The following is a 15,388-nucleotide window of genomic DNA, read 5'->3' as shown; positions in this document are numbered from 1 at the left end:
TTCAAGAAGGAGTTGAACCTGAGTCATCTACTGCTTTGAGAAGTGCTCTTGGAGTGCCTACCGTGGTTTATTGCTATTTTTGGATGGCACTGGCTTTTCTTGAAGTCAACAAAAAGCCAGATGACTTTACTAGGGTAATACCAGGCTCAAACTAGTATGCACTGCTTCTCATTGAGGCTTCTCACCATGCCTGGAGTGCCTGACTGGCCAGGTCACTCTTAGGTCACTTGGAACCTAGGCAGAGCAAGCTCCTCACTGTCACGTGAATAGAAGTCATTCACATGACACACCTCATTCACCTTGCCACAATGACGACTTATTGCCCCAGAGAAAAAATGTGTACATCTAGTTTTACCTGCTGTGTAGAGGTAATGTATTAGAAACACCAGTGGAGCTCTGCGATGGTCGGTTCCAAGCCCTGGATTTTCCACCCATTTTATGGTATGGTCTTGAGTAGTTGTCTTGGAAAGGTTCATGGAGAGGCACAGGAGATATCCAAGCATGATGCAGCCCAACATTGTAACCCAGCACACTATAGAAAGGATTCAACCCGACCACCAAAGACAAAACCACTGCAGTAGGATGTACACCTTTGTTCTTTGGAAATCAAGCATCAAACTATCTATTTAGAGACATGAAAGAAGAGAATACTTAGCTTACTGTGGGAAAAGRCTAACATTTTTCTTAGTTTTCATTAAAGGTCCAACTCAGCAGGTTTATCTGCTGTCAATCCTCTGTAAACTGAGCCTGGGCAGACTTCTCTTTCTTTGTTGTTCAAATATGCACAGATTTTAGAATATCTCTATTCAGGTTTTACTCTTTATCCTCAAATTTAAACAAAGGTGATCACATAATGTCACAGACGTGAATAATTTTTCTGATGTTCAGGTCTGTCAGTCAGTTTAATGATCTGTCTACTTATAAAGGTGTTTGTATCCTAGTATAAATAAGGTTCTGTACAAAAACACTGATTTTATGTGTGTTGGCTTCATTTTCATCATATTTCTCTGTGTTAGTCTTTCTATCTTTGAAGCAGATTTTTGCAATTCTGTCTACTGTTCTACTGTCTACTGGGCTCACTGTCTGGTATTTAAAATTGCCTAAATAAAAAAAAACAAAAAACAAAAAACAGTGTTCCATTGTTGTAATGTGTGCTGTGTTTGTGCAAAGTTCAAAAGTAGGAGAAATTAAGTATTTCATCAGTTGCACAAAAGTTACTGATTATTCTGTATGGTAACTAGTTTTCAGTATTCAGTATATATAATTCAACTGTTTATTTTGTCATCAAAGTAAAATATGCACTGTATTTTTAAAAAATAAAATTTCCCATGTGAATAAATACTGAACTTTTTGTGATATAAAAACACATAAAAAGCAATCATGATACTGTTGTGAATATCCTGCATGCAGTTGGAGAACAGTAATAAACTCTGATTTCAGAAATTACCTAGATGGAATAAAACAGAGCTTCCAAAGAGTCTCGTCARAGTAAGGGGACAGAAGAGAAGCATATACTGTAACTGTCATATTGTCAGAAACAGAAGTGCTGATTTTTTCTGTCTCTCTATTGCCCTGTGAAATCCTCCCAGAGATAATCATCTTAATTATATTGATCTTTGGGGAATACTGATAAAGTAAGATGCTAATGAGCTGTTAGCTGAGTAGGGGCAGCTGTAAGCCTTTCATGGTCTTTGTCCACATTCTTAAAAATATCAAGAGAACAAAATACAGGTAGTATCATGCTCTTTCTCTASTAACTTTGCAGAAATTCATGAGCATAAATATACTTTGATTTTTCATAAATGCTACAAAATAGTTCTTTGCCAAATTCTTCTCCAAGTAATATTTTGGTGTGAGAAGGAAATGTTGAGAAACCCTTGGAAGGATAGTGAATACAGTTTTAGCTGAGAGTCTGAAGCTGATTTAGTTCTGCAAATTAGTGCAGTCCACAATATATTTTTTTTCCTTGTGTGCTTGATTTATAGACAATTTATATCCCATCTCTAGGAATGCCTGCCTGAATACAAACGTATATAAATTTTGTCCCTTTAATTGTTGGGTTGTTGTATTTTGTTTGTTTGGGTTTGTTTTTTTAATGTGGACACAATGCAAGTCATGATGTCAAATCCCTCAGATTCTTTAAATGGTGGCCAGAAGAACCTCTGTTACAGATGCTTTCCCTTTGTATTGTAATTTAAGTTTACTGAAATCTGATCGAACTTTTGCTCCACAAAACTTTGCAGCTGTCTGCCTGGATTACACCTAGCAGCAAATTAAATAAGACAATCTGGTAGTATTTGTTTATAAATTAATGCCAGTTAAGCAACATAGGTAGACAGTTTCACAGGTACACACAAAACACACATTCATATGATTGTAAATAAACAGATTTCACAGGAACCAATGTAACTGCCATATTGTTCCTCTGTATTTATAGCTATGTGAGTGAAAGTTTAATGATTTTTATGTTTTTTTCAGGTAAGAGAAGGCTGAAACATTTACATTTATCAAGTTTTAGTATATCAAACTAGAATACTTCAATACTGATTATTAAAATACAGAAATATCCCAACCTTTTTCTTCCTGTCCCTTCCTTTTTGAAAATACAGTGCTTTGATTGGTCTTGCAGCTATACATACACACCAAGTGTTTTTGTGAAGCTGTGTGAAAATACAAATTGGGCCAATATCTCATGTGCAGATTACAATTTCTTATTTTTATGCATGTGGTAATTGTCATTCATTTGATGGCAAATATATAGCAGAATAGAAGGACCGTCTTGGGTAGTTGAAATAAAGAGCAAATATAATGAAGCAGTCGTGTTTCTTCTGAATCCTAACAGTTGTAAGAGAAATTTTATATGATACACAACCTTATGAGACCCAGCTTCTTTATGATATAATCTAACTTTCTGAGTAGAGCTACCTTGCCAGCATTTCTACATTTTCCCTTTAACATACCTACACTGGAAGGATGGAAATTCCATTTTTCTTTTATCCTCAGTGACTCCAGAGGCAAAAATTTCCTTGGTCATCACTGATCCTAGTGCAGTACTTTATGACATTTATATACAGTTCCAGAAAGTGTGTTAGAAATTGACTTCAGGGAATCTATTAACTTGCAAACATGGCAGGTTCCCAAGTGTAATTTATGGTTTGCAGAAATATGGGATATTCATTGTCATCCTTTTTCTACTGTTAGAAATCATGTGTGTGTGTGTGTGTGTGTGTGTGTGTCTGAATTTATCATTTAGTCCATACAGAGGAAAGTTCAATAATGGTAAAATATATAACTCAAGCTACTTTTGTTTTGAAGCATCTCAAGATGGAGCAAATTAAGATTACGTGATTTTAGATTAYCTTCTTTTTAAATGTGAATTCTAAACAGCAGAATTGGTAACAGGGCTTTCTCATCCTGCCTTTTTCCTCCTCTTTAGATCATGTTACGTGTGTAAGTATGTATGTGCATGTGTGTATTTAGATAAGTTTGTATGCCACTGTTCTCAACTGTATTATTTCTGGCAGTAATATGAAAGGGTGATTGGATAGAAAAAGTGCTCAAGAGCCTCTAATAGATTTCAATCCCATCTGCCCGTTGCTCTGTTTTGCACTGAGTCTAGTATTTTTTTAAGCTGATAATTGAAAACCTATCTTGTTCTTACAGAATGGCTTTGCTGTTGTAAGGCCCCCAGGCCATCATGCTGAAGAATCAACAGCCATGTAAGTACCAGGGAATATTGCCCATCTTGGAGCACTAAGGTTACCAGCAATCACCTGCATTGTGCATGTCTCTGAAGAACTGTAATTGTTAGCAGATGACTGAAAAGGCTTTCTAGGTACTCCCAGAAGCAGATTTATGGCCTCAGAGATCATATAGCATTTTTAAAATGCTCTGAACATTATTTATAGCTGTTTTCCTGACTGATTTGCCTTCTTATTTCTGTTCTTCTCTATTCCACAGGGGGTTCTGCTTTTTTAATTCGATTGCAATTACTGCCAAATACTTGAGAGACAAGCTAAATATAGGCAAGATATTGATTGTAGATCTGGTATGTATTCTTGGCAAGCATCACACTCGCAGTGCATCTAGATAAAAAATAATGAATTTGTATTTATTTGTCAGACTTTCCTGCTTTTAATACCTACAAGTAATAAAGGTGTGCATTTCCTCTGATTTTGGGAACTCATTAAAGCCAGGATGGCAGTATTGAAGCTATAAACATMTATGTTTCACTTCAATGGTGTTAACTGCAATTTAATGAGAAGAAGGCACAGATCAGGGCAASTTTTATGGTCCTTAAATGAATTGATACTTCCACTGTTAAAATAACCCTACAGAACCCAAGTTTACTTTTCCCTATAGAATAGGAACTTTAAGTAGTCAGATATTCTTTAAAGAATGTTGTTGCRTTGGTAACCAAATTAACCACTTCCCCAGTTAGCAATGATTTGACTTGTGTATCTTTGATATTATTAAACAAATCGACAGGTCATTCCCTCTAAGAAATTTTCTGGTCATGTGTGCCAGGTTATGGTGGTTCCCCAAGGAAAAGCTGTGTGATTAAAAATCCACTTCATTGGATTAGTCTTGTATTTTAATAGAAGGCATTCTTGCACAATACTTAATATGGTTAACAAATGGATTATTTAAATGCAGATGACATTTGGCATGTTGGCTATATTATTTTCATGAATAATGAATTGGAGCTCTGCCTTGCACTTAAAGGATCAGCCCAATGCACAGCCCAAGGAAAGTTGAATGCTGATTTATGAGCACCATTTTTGTTTTCCTACAGTTCATGACGAGGTGTAATAGGGTGTCTGACAAAGCATAGACAGGAAATGAACCYTGGCATCAAAACCTAACCTGTTACATCTGCACTTAATTAATTTTTGCAGGTGATAAAAGATTTAAAGACAAAATATGTTAAAGGGTTTTTGAAGTGCAGGGCTTAATAGTCTAAATCTTGTTCATATCTGCACTCATAATTAAATCTTATTGTGGAGTCATGGCCTTACCATCTAGCACTTTTGTTCAGTTAAACATGMGTACTGACTGTTGAAGAGAAGCAGAGAAAGGGGAAGTGTGGGAGAAGGAATGGCAAGTGAAAAATGAGTGGTTGAATAAGTATATGGGTAGATTAAATATTCTTAGAATGCTTTTTAGATATTCCTCAGATTGTTCTACTGTCATTCAGAAACATAATTATAAACTGTCAGAAACTATTATTTTTGAAAAATTYACTTCTACCGTATGTTACGTCTGTTTGCTGACTTGAATCTTTCAGTTTATTGCGGTAAATTCTGGCCGAAAATGAACTGTCTGTTTATTCTCATTTTTTAATAGGAAAAGTCTATCCAAAGTGTGTGAATGTTCTTAAGCCTTTTTGTCTGTAAATGTTACATTTGCCTTGTTGGGAAAAAAACCCCACTTTTTTTGACATACTCAGCCAATAAGCACTTAGAAATTCAGCTCCAGGTTTTCAAGGTTAAATGTGCAAATGATTACCTGTGAAGATGCCTACCCTTACCCAGGAARGTAGGTAGGGAATGCTCAGCCTTTCTCCAACTATCCCATTGGCCAGAATAACTCAGCTGGTGAAAAAGAACAAATAAATGGCTGACACAGATTATTTCGTTCCTGGAGCAGTTGCAGTGCAGTCCATGGTCAGAGCAATGAYGTACAAAAATTCATATGGAAAAGTTCTTATGCATGCAAACTATGGATAAATCACAGGCCAAACTGAATGAATGAGCAAKTTAATAGTGATGTCTTTATTCCCACCAGCAGAGTTTGGGGTATATGAAGGAAAGAATGGAATTACAGATGTTAGACTTGAAGTTAACTTTTAAGACTATRTTTTGATAGTGACTAGCACAGCAAGACCCCATGCAAGTTGGCAGCTATACATGTTACTACAATATAAATATTAAAAAGTAATGTCCAMTCTCACACACCAAAATWTACTCTAGTTTCAAATTAAGTGTAGTCCTCGTAGGTCTTACATCTTCATATATAAATTCTTAACTTATTAATTGTCAATCTTCCTTTTATCTATTTCTATAGAAAATAAAAGACCTATCTGACAGTTTTTTTCCTCATTCCACCATTTGAATAAATGCTTTTTTTTGAACTGACTTATATGCCCTGAATACATTTGATCTACTAAGGGCAGAATATGAACTCATTTCCCCCATGCTAACATCCGCAGTCTTAAAGAACACATTCCTTTGTCTAATCAGAGAAGTTACTGCTCTTCAAAACAGAGCTCTTAGTGGAATTAAAGTTTAGACAAGAAAGTTAGCTTTGAGATTGGAATAATAATAAAAATAATAATAAGGAAAAGGCTCTCTCTATGCCCCTTAAATATTTTGTTTTCTTTTGGGAACTGCYACAGCAAGAATATGTCTAAAGCCCCAAATATATTTGGTGAAGAAATACTAATTAAAATAACAAAGTTAAATCCTACTGTGTCCCTGCAGATCTATCTGTGTGCCCAGCATAACTTCTCAGGTTCTTGAAATCCTCCTTCCAAGATCACCCATGCTTGCATTATGCTAAGAGGATTTGAATCTGTTTTGGAGTAAACTAATTAATTCTGTCACAGCTGAAGACTGAATGGGATTTTGGTATTAGTCTTCATGCCAGATTTTCCTTCATTTGCCAGTCAGAACCATCTGGCTCTACACTGGCTGCATTGAAATTTCCAACACCCTCAAACCAGCATGTTGTCCTTTGCAAATCTAATGTGTTGCATTTAACATTGGCTTGAAGTCACAGTTGGGCTGTAACTCCATCCTCATRTTGTTTCAAGTACTTTCAACAGAGAAAAGAAAATCCTATAATATTACCCTACAGAGGTCCCAKAGGAGGTTCAAGTCAAGCACAATGCAGTACAAGTAAGACTCAATTAATGTAGAGGGTTCTGAACAATGTGGGTGAAACTCATGGGTTGCACCAGCTGGCAAGAAGGGCAAGCAATGGTCTGTGCTATCAGCAGTGCACACCTTGAGGTACCATTTGAGCCTTCCTGTAGTCTAGGCATTCTGAGGAAAATGTAACCTTTTTTTTGTTCAGACACTAAATTGTATTTAGACCTCGTAATATTTATAAAATAACTACAAACTGGGTGACAGTGACAGTGTTGCCATTCACAGTACTTTGTCCTCCTTAATTCTCTAAATCAGAAATTTCAAAGGGATGGCTTAAAGGAGGACAATCAATAAGATCTATAACTTTTCAGCTTCTTAGAAATGCCAGTGAAGAAACATTTTTTGCTTTTTTTTTTGTTTTTTTTTTTACTTTACTGAAAGGCAAGTGGATTTTCCATTTTCACTTGTAAAATTCTTGTGTGTCTGACCACATAGAATATTAGCAAACTGTGAAAACAAACTAAAAAAAAAGGAAAAGTCTGCATCATCATCCTTGGTTATACAGATATACTGTCAGCATTTCTTTGTCAGCATTTATTTAATAACAGAATTTTATTCACTGTTGTTATATAATGTTTGAAATATGGAGACTAGCCAAGGTCACTCCTTGATTATGGAAGGCACCATCCTATCTGCCAGATGATTTAATAGCTAATGAGATCATATTCCTATGTCTTCAACTGTTGCCGTCATGATTTTGCAAAAATGAAGTATGAAGTCCTTTCCGCATCTGGCATCTCTTTTGATGTGGATCTAACTGCTGAGGGACTGAACTGAACTGAATGTTTCAAGAAAGCCAATTTACTCAGCTGGTCGCAGAGCCTTTGACCTCAATAGTGGAACTTGGCAAATCAATGAATACTCTTATGTTTAGTGTTCTGTCAAGAATTGTGAAAAAGCTCTGTAAACCATAGATCCTTCTGCAAAATACTAGTTTGTAGTTTAAACATTAGTCTTTCTTCAGAGGCCAATGAGGCTAGTTAATTAAGCCTGAGGGGTTATGAACTGTTGGCAGTTAATAAGTCATAAAATTCCTCCATAAAACAGGATGCTAGATTCCATCACTGAGGCAAAGAGTACAAAGAGCCGGTGTATAAATATCTAATTGTACAAAAGGACTGGGATTTCTCAATGACTGCTCATCTGGAGTCTCCAGGGCACGCTCGCTATGGTTTCCTGATTTTTAGAAGCCAGTTTAAAAAATGAGTGCATTAAAGAGTAATTTGCCTGAAAGTTCAGGAAGTATGGGGTGGTGAAGGGAGGGGGAAAGGGAAAGACAAAAGGAGGGCAAGGGAGAGGGAGAGAAACTGAGAGAGAGAGAGGAGGGGGGTGTAAAAGAAAGCAGAACTGAGCTCTCTACACTGAGTTGGACATTATTACATTTGTCATCTGTTTTCTTTCTCCTTTAGGATGTTCACCATGGCAACGGTACACAGCAGGCTTTTTATGCTGACCCCAGCATCCTGTATGTTTCCCTCCATCGCTATGATGAAGGCAACTTCTTCCCCGGCAGTGGAGCCCCAAATGAGGTTAGGTTTATTTCTTTAGAGCCCCATTTTTATTTGTATCTTTCAGGTAATTGCGTTGCWTGATTACCCCTAATTTTCTTGTCCTTCTCTGGCTCTTTAAATTACACCAGATTACCAAATTGTCCACTGGGAGCAGGGGACCAGTGGAGAACAAGTGCATAACCCAGAGCAGTCCTTGTCAAACAAGGCTGGGCTGATCTGACATGTTGTTTGATGTTTGTTTCTAAAGCACATTTGTGAATTTTTTTTTCCCCTCCCCATTCCCTCTCTCTTTTACTCCTCCTTTTTCCTCTTTTTCACTCCTTTTGGCATTTTTTTTCTATTTTTCAGGTTGGAAGTGGCCCTGGTGAAGGGTATAACATAAATATTGCTTGGACAGGTGGCTTAGATCCTCCTATGGGTGATGTTGAGTATCTCACAGCATTCAGGTTGGTACCATTTAGAGTTTTGAAAACTGTTTGTAGAACAGAAGCACATGAATAAGAGCTAATGTAATATTGAAAGCCAGGGGAAAATTAATCCTGGTATGCCATTATATGAGAGTTCAGTAAATAAAAAAATGGTTAATTTAATTGTTGTGATCATCCATGAAGAATCAACCAAAAAAKTACTAATTTAATTGATCACTTGTGTTTTCATTATTAAGCCATGCCAGTAAAATGACTTGGAGCTTGCTTACTTCTCTACCTATAAAAATTTAAATGTAAGTATTTATACCAGGCAGAAAAGAAAATTCCTGTTCACATTCACATTGATTGCAGTTACATGCCTGTAGAGAGAAAGCAGTTTGAAGYATGGTCCAAATCTACTGTTTCTCATTCACTTAAAATACTCATCATGATGCTCACAGATTTGACCATTAGTTTTTTTTCTACAAATTGCAGTAGTGTGTTACTTAATTAAAAGTAAATAATTTTGAAATTCTGCACTAAGAATGATAGGAAATGTTGCATGCTGTATTTTTCTTTGCTCACTTGTAATGAATATCCTCAATAGCTCATGGACCAATGAAGTTTTATCTTTTCATAGGTGATGCATCATAATCTGTTAGTCTTATTTTCATGGGACCAGAGGAGATAACACTTTAAAACACAATCTTTTAGAGTTTCAGTGTCCTGTCTTACATACACCATTTCCTTTCACTGTAGAGCAGTCCAGTGGAAGGGTTTAGTGAAGTTTAGGGAAGGCGATGGGTTCATCTTTCAAGTTTGGGCAAATGCTACTTATTTGAAAAGAGGTTTCATTTGGTGGAGAATGGCATGCAAGAAAGGCAATAAGACAACCAATGTTCAAGATATTTAGTGTGAAGTACTGCAATTAAYTTATACAGTTTTTGACTATATTCTATTAAAAATACACTACAAAACCCCATGAGACTTTTGTTTGTTGGGGATTTTGTGTGTTTTTTGTTTTTTTCCYAAAGAACTTCYATGCAGCCCATGAATTAATATAYAGAGTTTCTGATAAACAACACACCWGAAATCAAATTCTRAGTCTTAGTCAGAGAAATAGCCTTACACGTTCACAATATCCTGCTGTTATTGGAGAAAAGGTTTTAATTTTATTTTCATTTGTCTGTATTTGAAAAGAGTCAAAACAAATGGTAAGTGGCAGGCTCCACATTTTCTGCACTTAGTAGTGCCTCAAGCTCTTTCCAAGATACTTCCTATACTTTTGTGAGATTTTTACATAAGTTAAGGAACTGCATAGTTCAAATCACTGGTGSTGGTGTCTGATATTAATATATCTGGTATTTCCACCTCAACATTCTTGGTTTGGATCCAAACTGTCCTACTAATGGTATAGGTTATGTGGCCATCTAATGACGCACAGAATGGTGGTCCCAGTTTATTCAACAGAAGACTCACATACTGAGACTGTAACCATAATTGGTACCCCTGCTATCTTGATGACAAATACCTGGGCTTAATAGTGCATTTAGAAATACATACTTCACAGTTCTATTTTAAGGCACAGTGGTAAATCGTTTGGAGCAGCTAGTATTGCTGCTCTGCCTATTGCTCTGCTTCAAAATTAGAGGGAATTTCAGTCTCTGTTCCTAAGCTAAGCACTATTCAGGAAAACAAAATTTATGTAACTTACTTCACTCTGACTAGCTGTGTGTAGGCATACACTTAACAGTATTTTTTTAAGACAAATAAATGCAAATTTAAATTTAGAATCTCATTTTGAAAAATTGTTGATGGGGCAAAATTTAATGTTGCTATTTTAAATGCATCCATTTAAATTTGTGATTAATGCTATAATGAATGTGAATGTTTTTCTCCAAGCGACAACAGGAAATGTTTGCCTACACTCTCAGCCCCTTTTGACCTGATCACAGTCTTTGTGCCCTCTGTAGGTCTTAATGACATGGATTTAGTGTGACTGGTATGACAGTTTTGAGTGGGGATCATTGAAGCAAACAGCAAGGAACCTTGAAGCGTGGATACAAAAATTTGTGAATTATGTAGGATAGACCAGTTAGCTGTTTTCTGTAGGTCTGGTCTGAAGGGYAGGTTAATTTGCAGCTCCTAGTAAAGAGACACTTTATGCATCAACCRGAATCTATTMTTGAARTCATCCAGAATTTCRCACATGACRTAGYCTAAGTTCTCATTTTGGCCAGAACRCAAYTGTGAGACAGAAGACAGGCAAGAGWGATTCACAGTCCAGAAAATCAGTAGAAGAATTGCCAGGATCTCACAACAAATCAGCTGTCGYTCTGGAATTTCTGTCTACAACAAGTCAGTTTTTAAGAAAATAAGTGAGTTTCAGTGATAGAAAAATGTTACTTGTTTTCTTATGTCAGATTACATGGTTTTATAGACAGATTTACAGAGAAGWTMCAAACWAAAGTGTGGAGCAAATTTTGAACATCTTCAATCTTAAGAGAAAAATAAGGGACAAATKGAGAGATTTTTCTCTTTATACCTGCCAGAAGACAGAGAGGTTGGGCAGTATTCAGTTGCTAGTGGAGGCAGGAGTGGATACTGGTGAAGGTCCTCTCCACCATAACCAAGGTAGGAGTAAGTTTGCAGATGGGTGGAGCCGGTTTGGGGAGAAGCCAAGGCTTCCTGCATACTGGCTGGCTCCAGAKCCTAATCCTTTGAGTTCTTAGGAACTGAGAAATTTGCGTTAAAATAATGTAAAACTCCCCAGGGRGTGCATAGAGTTTTCACTTTCTCACCAGCAGAGCCCTAATTTCATCCTAGAATTGCACCAAGCATGTATTTGAAGTGTCAYCAGCCTTGACATTAGGTAGCTTGTTATTGCTTGATTGACTGTCAAATTTCACAGCAGAGATCCTTCTGAATGATAATGTCCACAGAAAAAAAAGACCAAGGCATTTTTTCCTCTCTCTAGAGTTCAGCTCATAACTAGGTGATATATATGACAATGTATTTGATATCAGGTATTCACTTCTTAGGTCAGAATACATTTGTAGGAGATTGTAAGCATTTACACACATGTACATTGATGCATGCAGATAGCAGAATACTAGYTATTTTCCACTGCATAAATTACTAGATAAATCTATTTTATGTAAATCTATTTTTTTGTAAATCTTTTTAGCACTGAATAATATTCCACCTCACTCTTCCTCCGGACTGTTTGAGAAAATATTTCTATTTCTTCAGGAAAAAACAGCTTTCATATGTAAAAATGCAGAAAAATTTGAAATAATTACATAGAATAATCACTTCAAAGGCATGCTGAGTGAGTGGTGGCACTGGGACTGTAGTGGGAAACAGGAAAAATTATGGTGTTGGTTTGTGTCTGCCATTTTGATTTCAGTGCTACATGGAAAGTTTATTAAATTTTTGGACTAACTCTTTCTATTGCAAAATCAAATTTAATTGGCTGAATCCAATGAAGATGAAGTCTACTGATTAAGTTATAAAAGAATATGTTTTCAACTTCTTTCTTATGTCTACTAAGAAAATAAGTCTGCTCATGTTAACTGCAAGGAGGTAGCAGAAAATGTATGAGAGAAAMGTTTCTGTAGAATGGAAAATTATTGCAGTAATCAAATCACTGTAACAATTTTGCCAAAAAAATGTATTGTTTGATGTTTACCATAGTTAAGGAATTGGCCTAGCTACAAAAATCCTTGAAATCATGGCATTCTTCTAAAGGGCCAGGCATCTCTTCTTTTCTCCTAAGATAACAAAAATGCACAGCTCTTTTCCATTACTTTCAAGGTTTGAAGTGTCCCTCTAGAGAATTTGTTTTATCATTTACTTCCACCTATTCAGGTTAAATTTGCTTTAATCTCTTTGAAAGCAAAAGGAGATTTTGGCTGTTTTCTAAGAGAATGATTTTACACTCGAGTTTATGAGGATGTAATCCACTCTCTTCTGCCAACAGTTCTAGAAAAAAAAATAAGAGCAATGGTTGACTAGTAATGTTCAAATAATTATTTTCATAAGCYCCACATTATACCAGATGTGCTCAGTAAAGCAGGCAGCAGGGAGAGGCTCAGGTCTGTGTTATACACGCACATATGTCTATGTGTGTGCTTGGAGTTTGCAGAGGACAGGAGAGATGTGTTTCTGTAGAAGATGCCGGAGGCAGTGGAAACAAATGAGTGCTCAGAAGACTGAAAGAGAGGCAAGAGACAGAAGGAAACTGGGCTGTGCCTTCCAACTGCTTTGCATTGCTTTTATTCAACAAAGGAGTTGTAAATTTAGATTAACCAGCCAGCGTGCTCTGGCTGCTTTGCACTACTCCAGAGTAGCATAAAACAGCCACAGCATATCAATGAACCTGGCCATAAAAGCTTGCATAAAACAAAACACGTTTGTGTGTGTGATTCTTGGAATGATTAGGAATAGTTAATGTTAATATTATCTTTTAACATTCACAGGTTTGATTTTAATTTAAGAAGGGGAAAAAATTCAAAAGAAATAGGTGGCAATAAGACATGAACTATATCCATTATTTTATTTTAAAAATAGTACATTTGTAATATGTCCCCAAAATATMAACAAAATTCAAAATTTAAATCATGCTTGAAATTATATGTGTTAAAATGTAAAAACGAAATAAAACTAAGGTGTGCAGAAAATCTTCACCCTGTCTTGCACTTCTTAGTGCTCATTTAGGGAGAAAATAARTATGCTAAAAACTTTCTGTATTCTAATATGTGCTCACAAATATTTACAAAAATATTCATTGTCATCTTGTGGCCATACAGGGCATAGTTAAGTTTATTTGAAACTTTGTATTGATGCATACCAACCCTTTTTTCCCCTTTGTTTTGTATTTCCAGACTTGATGACATTTAATTTTGACATTTCAAATTAAAAACTTTGCAAATGTACGTTTGATGTTTTCATATATATTGTCCTTGTTAACTCTGTTTCAGCATAGGTACTGACTGTAATGTTTCATCACTTTAATGTTTCATTCTAATGTTTACATTAGAATTTAATACATAAACTCTAGGAAGAACACTATATTGTTATATTTGCCTCTTTTTTTAAATATAAGTGTATGTAGCATGTATTTTTATTTATTAATTTAATTTGCCTGTAAATTTTACTTTTAAAACTTTTTTTTTTTTTTCACTAAGGATTTTGAGATAACTTTAAGAAGTTTCATGTATSCTGTTGGTATTGAATTTCATGGCCTTAAGTATGTGTGTCTGAAAAACAAAAATTCTTTGTTTTAGGTCAAATCACTGGTCTTCCACTTTCATTAAATGTCCATTTGTTTATGTATTACACACGCAGRTGAAACCCATATTATTCCCTATCCACATTTATTATTTTAAATACATTTGTGTGATCTGTGTCCTTTCTTATTTTTCTTCCCTCAAAATACAATATTTCTGGTCTTTTTCAATCTCTCTTCATTTAGAAATTTATCTAGTTGCCACATCATTTTAATTGCTCATTCCTGAGGCTTGGCTATTTTCTGGAAATGAGCTAAATACACCACATGAGGGCGAACCATCGATTTATATTATTTTTGAATATTATTATGGCTGTGTTTGGCATCATTGCTCTGCAATATTGTATAACTCTCTGACTGAGTAGAAGCCTTTGTTTCTGATAAACATAACAAAAGAAGGTAGAAGACAAAAATCATCTTTTTTTTTTCCTAGCTATACCTACCTAAAGTGAGTCATAGTAAAATGCTGTATTGTGATATTTAATGATACCCATCAAGAATAGTGTTTGAGTATAAAGCTCTTTTAAACAATTACTCTTAATACCCATAACTTAAGGCTATCAATTTTTTGTTCTGTAATGTCCAGAGGCTGCTGCTGAGGCTACATTGTGCTAGATGGGGTCAAAAAACTATGGTAAGGCTAAGTTTCTTATTCAAGTGTTTGATAATGTTTGATATCTCTTCAAAGAGATAAAAAGACAAAAGTATGGAGGGAATAAAAAAAAAAAACCTGAGTTAGTTACTCAGCCTCATATGTCAATAAAAGAACTAGAAGCAGACTCCATTAACATCTTCCAAACTTTAATCTATTGTGTTATCAGTGAACTGTATACACAATAGCCTCAGACTGGCCAAATGTCATGCTTATCTTTCTAATGGAAACKAATTATTTCTCAATATATTACTTTTTAATAACTGCTAAAGGTTATCTCAACTATAGTTATTTCTCTTGTCTATTTGTTGACAGAAATATGTTCAGCATTTCACTGTGTACAGAGGAGAGCAGAATCCCTGAGTCATATATGGCAGGCAGACAATGATTTACCCAAATGCAGGTAGACTTTATTGAGGCTACTAGCATTGTCAAGGGCATGCATTTAGGAAGAAAAGTAAGGCTGAACAGAGCACATGGAAGCTCTAGGAAATCTAAACATTGGTTTATGTATGTATGCATGTAGTGTGTTTTCAGTCACCAACAGCATTCTGCAGTTATAAGTTACAGTTTCAATCAGTTTTTAATTTCTGACC

General features: G+C 35.6%; 1 protein-coding gene across 1 annotated transcript in view; it reads left to right on the top strand.

The window, feature by feature from the left end:
- Positions 1-15,388, top strand: part of LOC130576745 (histone deacetylase 5-like) — a 114,617-nt gene that overhangs the window by 8,688 nt on the left and 90,541 nt on the right. The window contains exons 2-5 of the mRNA XM_057371627.1: positions 3,664-3,719; positions 3,961-4,048; positions 8,342-8,461; positions 8,792-8,889. Coding sequence (XP_057227610.1) covers positions 3,664-3,719; positions 3,961-4,048; positions 8,342-8,461; positions 8,792-8,889 — 362 coding nt within the window. The remainder of the gene's footprint in view (positions 1-3,663; positions 3,720-3,960; positions 4,049-8,341; positions 8,462-8,791; positions 8,890-15,388) is intronic.

Source organism: Malurus melanocephalus, unplaced genomic scaffold (assembly GCF_030028575.1).
Source record: "Malurus melanocephalus ecotype Western Australia unplaced genomic scaffold, MMel_1.1 scaffold_150, whole genome shotgun sequence".
NCBI lineage: Eukaryota > Metazoa > Chordata > Aves > Passeriformes > Maluridae > Malurus > Malurus melanocephalus.
This window is presented reverse-complemented; position numbering and strand designations above follow the sequence as displayed.